Source organism: Aptenodytes forsteri, unplaced genomic scaffold, assembly GCF_000699145.1.
Source record: "Aptenodytes forsteri isolate BGI_AS27 unplaced genomic scaffold, ASM69914v1 Scaffold296, whole genome shotgun sequence".
Classification (NCBI taxonomy): domain Eukaryota; kingdom Metazoa; phylum Chordata; class Aves; order Sphenisciformes; family Spheniscidae; genus Aptenodytes; species Aptenodytes forsteri.
The window spans coordinates 415,824-434,324 of NW_008796181.1; the positions used below are offsets into that span (position 1 = coordinate 415,824).

At 42.3% G+C, this 18,501-nt stretch overlaps 1 protein-coding gene across 2 annotated transcripts in view; it reads left to right on the top strand.

Moving 5' to 3' along the window:
- LOC103905978 (sodium channel protein type 5 subunit alpha) overlaps positions 1-18,501 on the top strand; it is a 177,414-nt gene that overhangs the window by 58,155 nt on the left and 100,758 nt on the right. For both annotated transcript variants that reach the window (XM_009287793.1, XM_009287794.1), the window contains exons 10-13: positions 1,664-1,846; positions 4,247-4,648; positions 13,963-14,095; positions 17,724-17,962. In XM_009287793.1, coding sequence (XP_009286068.1) covers positions 1,664-1,846; positions 4,247-4,648; positions 13,963-14,095; positions 17,724-17,962 — 957 coding nt within the window. The remainder of the gene's footprint in view (positions 1-1,663; positions 1,847-4,246; positions 4,649-13,962; positions 14,096-17,723; positions 17,963-18,501) is intronic.

Below are 18,501 nucleotides of genomic sequence, written 5' to 3' on the forward strand. Positions count from 1 at the left end.
GACTTGCTGAATCTTTATGAAGAGAAAGCACTTCAGCCTAGCAATTAAATCAATTGACTCGAAAAAGAAAAAAAAAAACCAGCCTAGACCAGCGTCTGAGCCCTCCTCTCTCAAATATAATTGATAGGCCTGCTTGGGGACTATCAGTCAATTTACACAATTTGTCTAACACATTCCTAAACCTGAACTTAACACCAAAAGACTTGCTGAATCTTTATGAAGAGAAAGCACTTCAGCCTAGCAATTAAATCAATTGACTCGAAAAAGAAAAAAAAAAACCAGCCTAGACCAGCGTCTGAGCCCTCCTCTCTGCTCTAAGCAGCTTGCTCGTGAAAGGTATTTCCCACAGGAATTAAGTTTTGTTGTGCTCTCAGCTTGATAGAGCTACCGCTGCTCCTTGAAATACGTGATTGATTCTTTACATGACTGTTAAGTGCCTTCACTTTCCTTGGACTGATGCCTGTGGGAGGAAGGGAGTATTTTGCTGCGGAGAGCTGATTGCCTGTTTGATTGTAGTGGCTTACAGACAATAGCACTGAGGATTCATCCGTTTCTCCTGTTCTTGGGAACCTGGAGAGGCTTTTTTTTTTCCTTTGTAATTCACTCACTTTATGTATTTCAGCTGCGGGCTCTGCAAATGGGCTTGTCTCTGGGCCACTGATGTGGCTACCACTGAGATGCCGGCACCTCCAAACCTGACCTCGTGCTTTGTGCTCAGAGCCCCCTTGCTCCTCCTGCCTGCACCAGGGATGGGGACCCAACGCGCTGGCGTGGGCTGCGGCTTCCTCCCTGCACCTATCGATTCTTTCTCCTGGCTGCTCATTTGCTTCCCAGGCTGTGTTTTTTTGTGCTCAGGCTTTCGCATTCAGCTTCTGCTGGGTTTCTAGGAGTTGGTCTGTTATCAGTCAGCTCCTGCAGCGATGCCACCAGATAGCCAGCACAGCACTGAAGCACACGGCAAAGCGAAGTCCACCTTATCTCCAGTTAAGCCCACGGTTTGCTCTTTGCATCTCTCACCATAGCTGCCTGTGTTGCTGCTTGGGATAAGTGTTTACAAAAACGTGCCGGCTGAATTGCCTGCTGTTCCTAGCATCCCTCTGTGATAGGGGAGGAAATATCCCGGCAGCCAGCTTGGCTGCCCTCCTGTCCGGCCCTCCAGGTTCAAGCGGCTGAAGTCCAGGGGGGCTTAATCTGAGGTTCCCCAGCTTGAGATTTTTTTTGACTGGCACCAGAAGTGTTACTCCAGAGATGTGTGCACAGTGTACACCTGCAGGTGTGTGCACACAGGCTGTTCCGCTCATGAAATGGCAAAGGAACTTGTGTGTGAGCTCTACATAAATCACATTATTTTATGCAGCCATTCCTAATGCTCCGTCATAGGATCTGGGTGGCAGACCTGCATGTGTGCATTTGTACTAGGAACCCGTCTCGCTTGTTGTTTATTTTCCTATGGCTAACTGTAGAGGTTAGAAACAGGTTAAGGCTGGTTCCAGCCATGTGAGAGAGTTTTATGATTAATGACCACTGACATTTTTAATTTATCTCCTATACAACCTTAAAACTTAAAATGAAAAATAATTGCTGAGCAGAGTAATTATTAGTTCTCACTGAGATCCTTAATTCAAATAATAAATTTTATACCTTCTACCATCTTCTCTTTTAGGCACTCGCTGCTAAAGGAATTGATTCAATGTCACTTAGTTCATTGGAAATGTCACCTTTAGCATCAAAAAATGCCAAGGAAAGAAGAAACAGGCGAAAGAAAAAGAAATCTTTGGGGGCAGAAGAGTATGGGGAAGACCAAAGGAATCCCAAGTGTGACTACGATGATGGTCAGAGGAGAATGGTAAGCCACGGTCTGAAACGTTACTTATTTCACACTGCACTTTGCTGGATAGGCCAGGCTTTGAATAGGTAATTAAAGCTGAAACTTTGAGCTGTAAAGAAGAATCATCTATTCAATATCATAACTGACCTGCAGACAGTCTGTGTTAGAACAGTGGAAGGAAACATATTACCACTTTATTTTCAAAATGAATTAAAAACGCCCATTAAACATTCTTACGAATCTATTTTGTTTCAATTTTTTTTTACTTTTTTTTTTCTGCTTCAAGATTACGCACAGTCTGGTTTATTTTCTTACTTTAATTTCATTCATCTGATTATATCTATCCTATCCCCACTAGAGATAAAAAAATTCTTAGAGGAAACCTGCAAAGCTTAAAAAGAAAAGAGAGGAGGAGAAAAGGAGGAAACTTGTCTCTGAGGGCTTTTTAAATGCTATACAAAGACGTTATTAACATTTTTGTATTCCTTTTCTAGTTGCCTTCAAGTCAAAACTTTGTGGCACTTGTTTCTACATTCTATTGCAGGGAAAAAAAATAGTGAGGCTGTTGTTAAATAGGGTTTTATATAAATGTTACTGACATGCATGAACATGAATTTGCACATGCTGTATGTATCAAATGATCATAAACAGCTTCACATAATTTGTCTTTGCTTAACTGAGGGCAAAGTTTAAATCAGTTTATTTTGGTTTTTTGAATAGCTATGTAATGGGCTAAGCCTTTTTATATTTTGTTGTCAGTGAATTTAGGGATATTTGGCAGCCATAAAAAGCTCAAAGAAAACATGTAAGTGATGTAAGTAAATGTGACCAATTAATGACTCCCCAGCTCACAAAATTTACACAGAGCTGGATTTCTGTAAATGGCATGCTATTCTTAATCTAATAGTTTTTGCTGTTGTCTCATTGCTTGAGTGGGTCCCGTTACAAATTACACCTTTGTTAAAGCTGGAATTGCTCTTTAGCTTCATTCTGGGTAGGTTTCAAGACACCACGTACCAGAATGACCGTGGATTGGAGCTGTGCATTGCCAGTTTGTTTCTTAGATTAATATTTCTTGTTTTCACATTTCGCCCCTGGATGTCATATGCATGAGAAACATGGGAGACACATTTCAAAGCTTATAGTAAATCTTCTCTGCAAGGCTGTGTCTGGCATGGTTGGAGGGAGTAAGGCTGAGTCATCATTCAGATGCAATCTGAGCAGCTGGAAGTGTGTTGCCATCAGAAATCAGTCTCAATGACTGTGCCATGGAAACCCAGGCACGGATTTTTGACCAGTTGAAATTCGGTAGCAATCCAAATGGGTTGTTTTTAGTTAGAAGGGGCCTGGGTTTTGTACTCTTCCTTGTACCGGTGTCACAAAATAACATCATTACGTAACTCAGTGGTGTGAGCTACAGTGCGAAATGAAATCAGGCTTCATTTGGTTTGTCTCGTTTGTGGATGCTGTGGAGATCTGACCTCTCTTCATATATACTTGGCTCATGAGAAAGTTCTGAAGAAGCTGAAAATTCTGTACGGGCCATAAAATCAAAAGTATGTTCTGCCTAAATGCTCTTATTCCAATAATTTCCTCTTCAGATATGAGGGAAGGGGATAGACTTTAATTCCTTATGCATTTTCTGAACATCCTTTTTACTCTGCCAGGGTTTAGGTGTGTTTAGTGCTTGGCTACGTCTTGCGGATGCTCTGTCAGAGTTGCACTCTCACTAGCTGATGTCAGAGTGGATCGTCAAGGCTGATATTTGGGTGTGAGGGAGACTGCTGTGTACTGAGGTTACCTGCCCCTTAAAGCAGCCACGTGCATTGGGATAATCATTCTACAAACTAATAAACCATATCCCTCTTCTTGCTCTTGGTTTTTTTTTTCCTTTATCACCTTCGTCCGTCGTATTCTGCTTCTTCTTCTTCCTTCTTCTTCTCATTTCCCCTGCAGTTCATTTCCTGCCCTATTTCTTTATCTCTTCTTCTCCCGCTGCAACGTTCCTTCCCTAGCTGTTATGAAGATGTGTGATAATGCGGTAAACTGGAGCTGGATCCCCTTCCCTGCTCCTGTCTTCCACTCCTTGTGCTGCCTTCCCAAGTCCTTTGGCACTTATCAGATGGGGGGGGCAGGGAGTAGAAGCAAAGGAAGTATCACGCTACGAGGTGAATGCCACCTTGACCCTTCCTATTTCAGTACATCTTTAACTGTCAAGTATTAAACAAATACCTAATGGCTAGGAATAACTATTCAACCTCTTAACTTTGTGAAGGTTGAATACGTGTAATTAAGTCTTTCTCTGAAGCACTTGATTTAAAATGGAACTTACTGCTCTCCCCAGACCTTCCTCGCTCCTGAAAACGTGTTGCAAAATGTTGTTTCTCTTTCCCCTTTTTCCTTTCCGGGGGTTTCTAGACTCTCCTTGACATTAGTTATGGTCCCAGTGCAAACTTGGTGAAGCGCAGAACCAGCCACGGAAGCATATTCAGTTTCCGACTCCGTGGCAGAGACACTGGCTCCGAAACAGATTTTGCCGATGATGAGATCAGCACTGCTGGGGAAAATGAAAGCCACCGGGGCTCTCTCTTAATTCCAAGATCTGGGAGGCGTCCGAGCGTGCAAAGTCAAGTGAGCCATAGTTCTCACCCTACTACTCCCAACTACACCCAGACGGGCAAAAGGAACAGCTCAGTGGATTGCAATGGTGTGGTTTCCCTGATAGGAGGAGGCACCGGGGCACTCAACCCAGACCCTACTTCTCCTGCAGGGTTACTGCTCCCCCCAGTTATTATGGAAAAACCTGGGACAGGCGACCTGGTGAGTACTTTATAACTTTTGTATGTGATTCACGCTCTTGTTTCCTTCTAAATGTTGTAAGAGTTTGCTGTCATTGATTTACGCCATATGCAGTCTGCAGTGAGAAACCCAGACCCAGCATCCTGAGGCAGGGTGGGAAGACGATGGCATAACTCCCACAGCAACGTGTGTCTAGTGCTGCATAAGAGAGGTTCATGACTTCTGGTGAGACTTACTCTTCAGAGCTGGCTGGAGGCAAATACCTAAATCTTGGGTTTGATATGAATTTTCTTTTCTTGTAGGGACATTTTTTAAGTTGGTTTCTTTTGACGTTTGAATATCTGACAATGTCCGGTGGCTAGAAAATGATGTTTTTAAAATGACTCGGTGTGAGTCTTACCATCTTGAGACTGCGTTTTCTCCCACTGGTTGCTATCTGTTTGCATCTAACCTCGTCTTCTGTATAGCTACTTGTGGAGGGCTGTTCTTACGGTCCGAAGGTAGTTCCCAGAAGGGTTTAACATCCAGTTCAAATAACACCCAGGAAAGATGAGCAGATGATCAACAGACTTCAAGCCTTTTGTAGATTGCCAGGATATTTGTTGCAAAGCACCACTGCTGCAAATTATTTATTAAGGCTGTAAATAAAACTATTAAGACTGATACCATTAGGACCCAAGCACAAATTCACTTGGAAAACTATGAGATGGTGTTTTGGAAATAGCTGCTACACAGGCAGGACAATTTGGACAGGTTGCCAGTTTGACATGGTGGGAATTTATCTCTTTTAATGTAGATAATCTACATTGGAGCTCATTACTCTCAACAGTCTTTAAAGCAACAGAGGTCTAGTCATTATGGCCAGTGTGGGCAGGATTTATTTCATCTTAGAGATCTAAAATGGGTCAGAATAATCTCTCTCCCTAAAAGTCCCTCTTTCTGTTCACTTTAACTACAAGGGGAGCCCAAGGTGAATAACTCTGTATTGCACATGTCTTAAGTCAGGTGAGATGAAACCTACTCAGAATAACCAGGTGCCAAAAACGGGTTACATTGTTGGGGAAATAAGCAAATGTGATTCTAACATGTATTAGGCAAGGTATTTCCTGAAGAGAAAGGCGAGTGAGATGGATCCCAGCCGTGGTGTCAGATTATCAGTAAATTGAGAAGTAGCTTTTTTTTTTTTCTCTAGAGCCAGGCAGCTTCTTCCCTTTCAAGCTTTGTATTGAATTTTTTTCCTCAGCTATCCAGGCATTCCCTGTAGTCCTGCAAATAGACTCTCACACTGTATGTGAGAGGAGGGGCCGTGCTGGGTGGTGTGAGAATTATCTGTTTTGTTGACAGTTTTGAGGCTGTTGCTGCTTTTTCAGATGTTCACACCTTTGTTCATTTAGGACTTTGGTACTCCCATTTTTACTCTCTGCAGACAAGGAAGACCAGTCCTGAGAGCAGTCTCTAGACAGCTGAGCAGCAGAAACACTATTTGTAGATAGTGGAGTTTTATTGGACTTAGCTTGGTGCAAAAAAGCTGTGCATTAAAGGAACTGTGGAAGATAGAGTTTGTACATCTGTTTAAAAAAAAAAATCTGAACCAAAGTAGAAAAGCTTCAGTAGATGAGCAGCGGACGTCCCCCTTTCCTCTGTAAGGAAAGCAGCTCTGCGGGCTGCTGAGGCTCTCCCAGCTGTCAAAAAAATCTTAACAAAGCATGAGAGCACTCAACCTTTCATGGGAAATATTGGTATTTTACAGGATTGGGCCCTGAGGTGACAGGGAGGCTTTGAGCTCTGCTGGCATTTCTTTTCATTTGCCAGCTTCCTGCCTTTTAAAAAAAAGGATGTTGAAAATTAAATGGCCTGGGTGGGTGAGCTCACTTGGCAGTTCCCTGGTCATCTAGGAAATAACACCCAGGCACTATAGTAACAGATGCTCATTCATTGATGCAATGTGAAGGATGTTGTGTCTTCTGCAAAACAGGTTTGGTATCTAATCTATCCAGAAAATGTGAGCTGGAGTTAAAAGCTAATTGGCAAGAAGCCCATTGCTGTACAGATGTATTCACTACAGGAACCATAAGCGCTGAGCACAAACGTGCAGCCTCAGTTGTGGACCGCAGGCAAAAGGAAATAGCAAATCCAACACCTCAGTGTGCTCAGAGATAAATCGACATGCTTCTGGGCTTTGTGTTTGATTACTTTCACCTTTTTCTTGTTAAAATTTGAAGTTGAGTTTGTTTGTTAGCAGCTCTGGCTTCTTTTTATAGTCTCTTGATATGTTTGGGGGAGGCAAAAGAAAGATGTTGCAGCGTGAAGTTGAAGTTACCTCATTAACCCCACTGACCTTGCCAGTTTTATTTATTTTGTACAAGTGTAAGCCCATGGAGAAAAAGGACCCACTTGTGCTATCTGTTGTATCTTCCCTAAACAAGAAACGAAGGATCAGTCCATGAAAAGGCATCACTGTAATATGTGTTAAGCCCTGACTTGCAGCTTCCTGAGGTGTAAGTGTGGCTTCACTGATGTAGATGCGACATCTGAGGTGATGTAGCTGGCAAAACATGTTTTACAGCATTAGGTTTTGAAGACGCATTTGTTTAGGTCCCTCTATGATGCTCAGTAGTATCAGATGAGCATAACAGACCTGTCTGATTGCTACTGAGGGGGGAGACAGCTGAATTCTGGTTTGGGGAAAGCTTGGAAAAGCCCTTCTAATTTAAAAGGCAGAGTAAACATCAAATAAGATCTGACCGTCTCTGGTTTTGAGTTTCCAACCTGCAGCCCTTAAGCAGACCATAGTTTCAGCAGATGATTTCAAACTGGGCCCTCCTAAGGTTTCTCAGGGAAAGCACAAAAAGTCACTAGCCACTTTTGAGAATTTTAGCCTGATCAGTTTTAACAACATTCAGCCTGAAGATTTTACCCCAGGCAAAATAGTTGGGACCACGATGAACAACTTTCATGCCTTTATGCCATTGCAACTGCCACCCCCTGTCCCGGCCAAGGTCTCTTTGCCCATGGGAATGGCTGCAGGTGGCAGCTGAGCTGACATGAAGGTATCCATGCTGCTTGTTCCCTTTCCCATGAGAGAGGCAGCTGCAGCAGATTATCCCACTATTCAGGCTGGTGACTCAGAAGAGTGGTCTCCTGACACTTGGCTGAAGAAGAGCATGTAAGCTAAAAAAGCCAGTTTCAAATGCTTTTCAGATGGCCCTGGCTGCTTGGCACAGACGGTTGTGAGTGTGCTTCCGTGAGAAACAAAGTGTGCTTCCACTTTCCATCTCCTCCCCCTAATCCCTAAATACAGCTAGTGAAACAGGAGAGATTTCAAATAATCTCAATCAATGCTGCTTAGGCCTGTCAGTCTTGTCAGATGGGGTAGGCTGACTGGTCAGCAGGCTTGCTGGCCATGTTTGGCACGGTCCATGCAGAATGGCATCCGTCCATGCAGTCACCAGGGGCTTCAGTGCACAGCCTGAGCAAGAGGAGGGACATCCTCTCCTCTGCAGGAATCCCATGAGACTCTGCACACTTTGCTACACCCGTTGATGTTCCCATGCCACATAAGAGCACCCGCAAAGAGTGGTGGCAGCGTTGTCGGGGAGCTGCTCTTGGCAGCACGGAGGGTTACACTGCAGTGTTCAAGCTAGGAAGCCCGCTGAGGTATGAAGAGCAAAGTGGTGCAATATGAAAGTATGATCTGCAAACACCCCCCACAGAGGTGGCTCTGGGTCAGGCATTCTTCACCTGGATGTGAAGAGCAACAGGCATTCAAGTCTGAGGGGTGCAGGGAGCTTGTCCCAAGAAACCCGTGGTATGTCCTAGTCACTCTCCTTGAAATCTCCAGTGTACCCTGCAGAGGACTGAATCAGGGCTGGTCCTGTTCTCCTACCAGCTTTCTTCAAGTGGTGCAGCTGCTGATTTCATCGAACTTACCCCAGTGTAAATAAGACACAAGCAGGATGACCATGGTGACCATGCTTAAAGTCCTAATTTTTTTTGGCTTGTCCTGAGACTGAGAGGTTTGAAAAATGATACGTTTTTATGCTCTTGCTGATTGCCGGGCTGGGAGCTTGGGCTATTGTCTTTTTTAGAGAAAGTCTATATATCATGTAAGTAACTTCAGAGCACACTACAAACTAAAGTTTCTGCACATTCTTGTAGTATTTATTTGTAGCTATGTATTGTTCTGTTGTGTCTTGGTGTTTCTTAGTTATTTAAGAGGTTAGAATAACATCTCCCTTCAACAAGGTATTGATCTGTTTGAACAGAATTGGATTAAGTTAATGAGCTGTTATCTGGAGCTCAATGTATCCATGGGATCTGATGAGGACGAGTAAGATGTCACCTGTGGTTTTCAAGAATTTCTTAAGGGTTAAAAAATACACATGGCAGCGTCCCCTCTTGCCTCCTAAAGCCAATTTGAGCCCTTTCTGTAACTCTGCAGGGGTATCACAGGGGTTGTTTGGTTTAGCCTGACATTCCAATTATTTTGGAGGTTAGAAGTGGCAGAGAAATGGACATGGGACTGAGGAGGTGATTGTTTGCAAGTGGGCAGCTGGCTGTTGGCTGGTGGTCTCCATTGCTTTGTTCTCACTTGCTCACCAAAGCTTCCCATCAGCCCAGCAGCGGAGCAGGGCCACCCATGACATGGCTTTGGGATGAGCAGCAAGGTGGAGGTTGGAGCTACCTGGGGTCTCCCTCTTGCACACACAACCTTTCCTGAATTTCATCTTGGTTGCACATATTTTTTTTTCTTTTAGGAAACTAGAAGTACTGAGTATTTCTAGCTTGACAGGAGAGAAAAATACTTGGGAATGAGCCCTTAAGAAAAGCCAGGCTGCTCACCGAGGTGCCGAACTAAGGATTTAGATGCTTATCTTTAGATAAACTTTTTTGTCTTTTTTATACAAAAAAAAAAGACCTTGGCTTTTGTTCTTGCTAAGCATAAAACTGTTTTGCTGACCACATTGGTTTGAGGTTTTCTTGTTCACCCTAAAACCACTTCGAGGTAAAATTTCGGCTTTTGTTTTGCTAAGCATAAAACTGTTTTGCTGACCACATTGGTTTGAGGTTTTCTTGTTCACCCTAAAACCACTTCGAGGTAAAATTTCTTTTTTCCCCTTCTTGCTTTGCCATGGGACTGGTGAAAAGGCAAAGTGTTAGCAGTTTTCATGTTCAGAAAGAGGTCAACAAAATAAGTCATCAAAAAATTGCCACCAGTAAGTCATTCGGACGAAAGCTAGCCAGCCCTCTGCCACTGTCGCACAGAGAGCTGTCACTGTGGCTCTAGTTTCCGCTCATTTCAAACTTTGCTTTAGCACATCCTAAGTGTAAATGCAGATTTGACACAAATATTGCAAGCTGCTCCAGTTTACAGTGCATCTTTTTAAATAATCAAGTATCCACAAAATTAAATGCCTTCTTTTTAATGCTGTGCGCTATTATGGTCACCTTCAATCTCATTAAATAATTGTGCTAGTGCCTTACTGGGTCCATTGTTCATGGTGTGGCCTTCTTTTTATGCTTGAAAAGATTTTTACTGTACAAGGAAAATTAAACTTGTCCCAGTTCCCAAATGTGGTCTTTAAAATGCTGCCATGTATAAGCCCATCTTCACATAACAGTTTTGGCGTAACTCAGAACTGTAGGCAGTCCGAAGAAAATAATTCTGCAATGTTATGCATCTTCATTTACATGTAAATTACTGAAGAGCATATTTGTCCCTATAGAATTCAGCTAATCCAACGGAGAAACGTTTCCAGTCAATAAGGGAGCAACACAAATAATCTTGTCCTGCTGGAGGTGCCTGTGTTTAATTCCGTTGTGATTTCTCATCTGCATCCTAAGGAGACTCCTTGCGTAACTATAGGGACTGTTGTTATTTTTGCTTAACTTCTATACAAATATAAGTACGATGACCAACTGTGCCTGTGTACATTCTCTCTGTAACGATAATAGCCTTTATGCTGCCTTGTTCGTCCAGTTCCTGGAACTGCTCTCTATCTCAGAGTGCAAAACCTGCCAGTTCCTTCTGTGACTACTAGCTAACTCTGTCCTAAAATAAATAATAAACACACACCCCCCTCACATATCTATTTACAAAGAACAAAAGCTCATAAACTTCCCTAAGTAACTTCAATAATTTTAAGCAATTCACCTGGATGGAAACTTTCTTTCCTGGAAAAATACTTCATAGTAAATTGCAAGCTGACTATGTGACAGATTTACTGTTCTATTGGTAAAGAGGCCACGTCCTCCTGCAAGAGGACAGGAGTATTCCTTACACCCCGACATTGCCTGCCAGACACTGTGTCCTGGCTCTGGGGATGAACGTCCGCTGTGTGCCCGCTGCCGAGCGGCTGGCAGGGAGCAGCAGGCTTTGGGCTCTGCCCTCCGGCGGGGACACGTGCAGCTGGGCAGGCAGGCGGCTATCACGTGTGGCAGCGTTTGCTCTGAACGCAGAGCCAGCAGCAAATTTCACCACCTCGCCCCTCCAGAGATGAAGAAGGAGCCATGCACACGTCTCCTTCAGAAATACCCCTTTGCACACGGAGGATGGCACGCTGCCAACAGTCCCCTTGACTCCAGCGGAACTCCTGAAGTCTTGGGGACCACTTCTTGTGACACAGGTGGCAGGACTGAGGATGCTGGGCTGGAAAGAAAAATAGAGTGACTTAAAAAACTTGTTGGGTTGGGAATATCACATCAAACTTAGGGAAAAAGTCAGTTCCCTGCTATTTTTTTTATGAAGGATATACCAAACCTGTTTAACTTGGACTTTTCATTTACCCTGGTTTAGCTGAATCAAAAAATAGGAAGAATGACTCTCTGAATGTTTTTCCTTTGACTTTTTACCTCTGCAGTGAATTCTCTTTGCACCTGTGAGTAAAAGGTGGCTTTCAGATAAAGGCCACCAACCCATAACTTCTGCAAGCACTTCTGCATGCGTGACTAGGAATATAGTATCTTTCTTGACAGTCAGAAAACTGGTACTTCTGGGGATGAGGTTGTCCAAAGTCATGCTACTGGTATGTCCTAAGCTTTGGGTCAGATGGGATGGAAAGACGATACAATTTAAAAAGTTAGATGATCCAGAGGAATTTGAAATTTGAGGTTTTCTTATGGTTTATTCTACAGACAGAGGGAACTGGAAGAGTTGGGGTTTTATTTGGCTTTTTTTTTTTCCTTTTTCTTTGCTTTTACTTTTTTAGTTTATTCTACTTGGAAATTTGTCTCCCTCATGTTTTTTATCTCCTTGTCTAGTTATTTCTTTTCAGCCCCATGTATTTGTTATGTACTCCAAACTGGTGCAAATGATTATGCAATTCTGTAGATGCTTTCTTTGTTAATAAAACATTTGTTGTTTCTTTGGTTTTTGTTGGATGTTTTTGAGGTGAAGGGAATCAAGTGAACTAATGCATCTGAAATACCATTCCTGGTTTCCCCAGCTCCTAAGCCAAGGATAGGGTGTTTTCTTGTTATGTTGTGCACAAGTAAGAGTCTCTTTGAATAAGTTCTGATTACACCTCTCCTTTTAAGATGACTGCATCAGTAACTCAATGGACAATGAGCCAATTGTTTTAACAAAAGAGAACATTTTATTAAAAAAAAAAAAAAAAGCCATTTTGAAGCATTACTGCTTTCCTGGCTTAGCTAATGTTTTAAGTGCTTGCTTTAAAAGTCCTTACTCTTCTCTGGTCTTGCAGTGATTGGTATTTTTAACTGCCGTACTTTGAAGTGACCTAGGACCAGTATCCTGGCTATTTTCAGTGTCAATCAGTGGCCAACTGGCTTTGTTGCAACCACCTGACAAGGGGATGTCCCCTGCCCTGAAGAGGTCATACACCAGAAAGACAGCTCGTAGAGCTTCCGTGCTTTTCTCCTGCTATTCTCATGGAACTGCCTTTCTTGAAGAGCAGTTTTGATAGAGAAATGGCCAAGAGGAGGGATCCTGAGTCCCTCTGGGTGCATATCCCAGGCACAGACAGCAGAGCTGTGAAGCAGCTGCCCATGGCAGGTCTCGGTTGGCATCCTGAGTGCTGCTCCGGGTGGTTACGGCCATTTCAGACCCAAGTGATGAGAGAAGATCCAGAAGACTGAATCCAATTCCTGTACCTCATTTGACTATGGAGAAGCAAAAGCAGCTACTCTGACACCTGTATAAACCAGAGGTTTCCATCTTCATAGGAATCTCTTCTCCTTTCACATTTCCTTGAGCTATATCACAAGCGCCATCAGGACCCATCTATCTACAGTGTCTCTCTCTTGCTTACGTAGTGTCTCGGAGCTCACAGTCTGTATGCTTGGAGGAGCAGGACGGGGGCTGTTAAAACATTTATTTTGGGAGACTGAGTGTCTCAACCAGGAGGTCTGAGACAGAGAATGGCGTTGAACTTGGCTTTCCCAGATCCTTACACCTTAACCACCACGTTTCCTTCTACCTGTGGGAGAGCTGGAGGCGTAAAGCAAGCAGGATTTGTCTCCGTATGAAGTGGGAGTTTGTAATAGTAGAAGTCTTAACATGTTGCTCCTGTGAGCTGACAATATAAAGTATTTAATACAGTGTGTGTCTGCAGCTATACTGTGTTTCTGGCTGACTTCAGAAACCCAAGCCTTCAAAAAGCATAAAACTAATTTAAAATGAAACATTAAATAAAGACGGTTTGCGGAGTTCTGTTTTTCTGGTATTTTATTTCTTTTTTTTTTTTTTTTAAGCTTTTACTTGAGAAACATGAGAACTAGATAGTTTGACGGGTTTTTTTTATTTTTCCTGAGAAAAAAGAAGCCAAGATTCTCCCCTAATTACGGAGCTTCGGAATCCGTGACACCAAAGATCACCAGAATGACAATATGTTCCTGAGATTTGGCAGTGTTTCAGAACAAGAAAAAACATGTGTTGAGGAGTCAGTTTGCTTGGTACTATATCAGAGGCCTGTAATGGAGCTGTTGCCCACGCCCCGTTTCCTCTTCTATCGGTATAATTAAACAGTTAACACATTTCAGAAATAATGGAATAATTAATGTAATTAAGCAGGGCTGCTTTCACAAGCAAAGAACATGGTAAAGCAGCACTGCTGTTTCTCTGGCACCAGAAGCGTCCCTTTATTTTCACCTGCATCTTTCACCTATTTACATGAAGGCAAAGGGCAGGGCAAAGTTTCCAAAATTGCTCAAAGTACCATTTTCAAAAGCAGTACCCCATCAGCACACGTCTAATTGGGAAATCGGTGAGCTTTGGACTTATCAGATGGGAAAAACCATGCTAAGGCAATTTTGAAAATGTTACCCCATATCTGCCTTGTTTTTATTTTGCTGATCCAATGTGTTCATTTAAGCAGACCTCTCCCTCGGATGAGGCAAGCAAGAAGCACCTTTTAATGCCCCACCGCCCATCGGTGGACCACTCGGACGAACCCTTTCAGAGGCAGAGGGCAGTGAGCGCTGTCAGCATCATCACCAGTGCCCTGGAAGGTAAGACACATCTTTAGTTCCCCAACTCAAAGCCATATGCACGTTGACTGGCAGGAACAAAGTGACACAAAAGACCCTAATATTAAACTCTCATTTTGCAAGAGGTTATCCCAACATTATAGATAGTTATTGCAACCCCTACAATATAGGTGAAGCAAGAAGGCAATATAATCACTATCTTACCCATGGACTTGTAAAAATCCTGACAAAATGCTGGCCATCGAAGTCGGATCTGGTAACATTTTGTGCCCCCATGGCATTTGATTTACACAGGGCTAACCAAGATGCAGGGTAGTGAGGCACCAGACTGTTTGGGTGACTGTACATGCATTTATGTCTCATCTCTCTGGAGCTGATGCGAAGCCTGGTGTGTGCAGTCACCAGCTACGTGCAGAACTTACAAGTAGTGGAGGAGGAAAGTCTCTTCCTTGCAGAGCAGCTAGTGGGACACAACAGTTTGGTGCGTGTTTGAAACCCACCATGAAATTTAAGGATGCGCAAAGGACCCAGTTGTCCCTGCAAATATTTCTCAGCAAATTTTTCCATTGCTCATTAGGCTTCTCATTAGGTGCAGGAGGATTTCCCTTCCCTGTCTTTCCAAACACAGGAACTTTGCATTTCCCTTTTACAAATTTATTGATAGCAAGACAACAACTCATAGGAAGACATCGCATTTCTAGGCTCTTTGCATGCAGCATGAAAGGGCTTCTTACAGTTCCTCGTGTCTCCTACATTGTAAATTGAGACAAGATAGGAGGTAGCAACTAAGAGTATAGCAAAATGTCTGTCAAGAACGCAGTGTGGAGCAAGGGAAATTTTGGATTCTCCTGCAGTCTTATTCTCTGTTACTGATGAATAGGAAAGCAAGGCAAGACAGAGGGACTTATCTGGGAGATGCCATCTGTCAAGAACACAGTGTGGAGCAAGGGAAATTTGGGATTCTCCTGCGGCCTTATTCTCTGTGTTACTGATGAATAGGAAAGCAAGACAGAGGGACTTATCTGGGAGATGCCTTACAGAAAGGGACTGGACCTAGCTCTTTGGAGACAGCCCAGCATGAAACCACAAAGCTCTTCTTCCTCCTGAGCTTTTTACCATCCCCTGTGATTATATTCAGCAGTATTGTGGCCAGAACAGATATATATATGTTTAAATAAATAAAGAGTTGTATTCTTGCTAGGTAAATAATCACTTCAATGTATTCCAGTGTTTAGTGTATTCTGCAAAGGTTTTATTTGTTTTCTGTGGGGTTTTTAGCAATTAACTTTGTGATTGATTTGCTTCTTTATAATGTGTTAAGAATGCCTAAAAGGCCTGAGCTGGACTTCTGCTTATTTATTTAATGGTACTTTCTATTACTTTTTACCACAGAAATAGAGACCATCAAGCCTAGGGTAACTCAGCGGATGTACGTTTTTAGCCTCATACAGAAGAAAGCTGTTTCAATCCTTATCAAACGTTTTCTAACTCCCAGACTTTGATTAGTCATTGAAATTGAATACTTGTTAACAACAAGAGGAATAGCAAATCAGAATAAAATGTATCACTGGCTTTAACTATAATAATAGCTGTATGATTTGTGCCAAACTCTGTGAAACAGCCACATCAGAAATCCCTTCCCATTTAGTTAACTGGTTTCTGCTCTCGGCTCTTGGGTAGTCATCACCTGCCTGTTTTCCCCAGACATTGCAAAGCCTTGCAGACAACGAAGGACCTGGGGGGGGGGTCATTTAAAAATGAGAGTAAAAATATCTCCAACACAAACTTTGACTGTGTTTTTCTGACCATTTTTTTAAAACAATATAAAGTAGCAACAAAAAGGAGCTGAGTCTAATTTCACTTTCCCTTTTGCAGATGTCTTTCAAAAACTAATAAATCTGTTGTGATTTCTAAAGGTCACCCGTTCTGGGAAAAGGATGTGGGTTCTTGATTGATTTAAACCATTTTAATGCCACATCACTGCCAAAAGAGGACAGTCACACCTTTCTCCTCCCCTCGCTGTGTTCCTGCAGTTTGATTTGACCGTACAAGCAATTGGTTTTCAGCTGGATCAGCGAGCAGAACCAGCACACCCAGAAGGTCCAGGAGCACAAAAGCTGTCAAAAGGACAGAGAAATAACCTGTGGCTGAGAGGGATGCCCCTTTCAGCAGCAACCTGGACTTAAAGGGGCATGTGTCGAGTGTGGAGCCTCAGAGAAAAGAGTCACACATCTGATGTGTGTCCATCATTGAAGGTCCCAAAACTAATAACAGTGGAATAAGCCGGGTTGGTTAGAAGTGATTATGAGGAGTATGGATATAGACAGATGTGTTCTTCTGGATTTACCTGGAAAATTAGGTCCTTTAGGAAGTGACTGCCCCAAAGTCTTTATTACTTTGAGGAGGGTTTCCAAAAAAATGCAAAATTAGGATTTTGCATTGAAATTGTTTGGCGTACGGATGGTTCTCACATCATTTTAGGCACTTACCTGTAAACCCTGTGTTTGGAGGCTGGAAAGACATAGTTATTGCTTGGGAGCAATTTGGTTTCCCAGAGATCTCGGAGCAGTGTAGATGTTTGCGCAAAACCTGTGCATGGAGGACATCATCCGATATTTTGAAAGCTTGCTAGAAGACACCTAATACCGCAGTTCTGTTGTCCAATGACGGAAAATGCACGAAGAATGCATCCTGGCTTGAGAGAGGAGGCTGTTTATAAACTGATTGAAATAACAGCCTTGGCTGAAGTTTTCCTGTTATCAGTGCAGGTTCTAATTATATAGACTAAAACCGTTATGCAGCATTCCATGCCCATAAAGGAATCAGAAAAGGAAAGCATTAAGCAATTCCGCTAATCATTATCATTCAGCCATTAACTGTCTTTTTTGGCTTTTCTTTTTCACTGTTTAACACAAATTATACTTATGAAGCTATTTCACTTCTTTTGTGATCAAATAAAATGAACATATAAAAGCTGTATTTTAGGTAATATTGTAAAAGCATCTTTAAAAAACACAATGGAGCTTTAGCAGCGTTTTCAAACTAACTTATGCACTCCCCTGATTTTGTATGTGGGCCTTTCAGAAGAAAACAGATGCTTAATGCCTGTTTGGATTGCACATCAAGAACCGAAACCCTATTGATAACCAGTGATACTCTGGCTCTCAAGCGCTTAAATCAGCTCTAAATATTGGATTTAAGCTCTTTCATCTCTTAACCGCTTTAAAAGGTATTACTTAAGATACTTCTAAAATGGGACCTGGGAATGAAAAAAAAATATTCAAATCTAAGTTAAATGAAGATAGTGTATTCTTATCCATTTGAACTTGCCAAAATGGAAAACAGAGTAAAAGTCTGAGCCTATATATAATACTAGACTTTACATCCATAGTGTGATTCTCCGTTTTTGCTTGTGACACTTTTAAAAGGTTATTACTTTCAGAATAGGTCACTGTCTGCTAAGTGCAGGTCAACTGGCAAAAAACCCAAAGTGCGTAATTTGCCAGCCTGTTAGGACAGAAATATTTTTATCCTAAAAAAAAGTTTGAGGTAATTCAGGGGCCTTTCTCTACGTTATGAGTCATTTTAAGTGTTCTCTTGTCATATAACTCAGTGTGAATTGACTGTTACTTTGCTGCTTGTGACTTAGAGCTTGAGGAATCACACCAGAAATGTCCTCCCTGCTGGAACCACTTTGCTGTTAAATTTCTCATTTGGGATTGCTGCCCGCTTTGGCTTTTAATCAAGAAATTTGTCAAGTTTGTGGTAATGGACCCATTTACCGACCTCACCATCACCCTTTGCATTGTGCTGAACACACTCTTCATGGCCTTGGAGCATTATAAGATGACGAAGGAGTTTGACCACATGCTTTACATAGGCAACTTGGTAAGTGAACGTGAACTTGCAGTGCTACCTGAGGAGTCTATTTCCTGCTTTTTACAGTTTTGGCTGCAGCTTGGGAAGACCCCGTTTTGATATGCTGTCAGCATCGCTTTGCCTATGACATGTCAAGAGAGTCCACATAGTCACCTCTTCCTGGGGGTGAAGAGAAAAGAATGAAGGACAAGGGTCTATTTTTATTAAACTAACATACTCTAATGTTATTAGCAACCATTAAAGCCATGTTTCTGGGCTGTTCCCGGTAGGTTTCTAGTTTGTATCAGTTTAAGAAAATGAGATAAGAGACAGGTTAATGGGGTTTATTTGGGATTTCTTTTAAAGCAATGATAAAGCATCGGTTCTTGGTGACTAATAGTGACTTTTAAGTTTAAAAAAACCTACAGAAAAAAACAAGGTTTCCTGGTTTCGGCAGGGATAGAGTTAATTTTCATCCTAGTAGCTAGTACAGTGCTGTGTTTTGGATTTAACATGAGAATAATGTAATAACACACTGATGTTTTAGTTGTTGCTAAGCAGTGTTTATA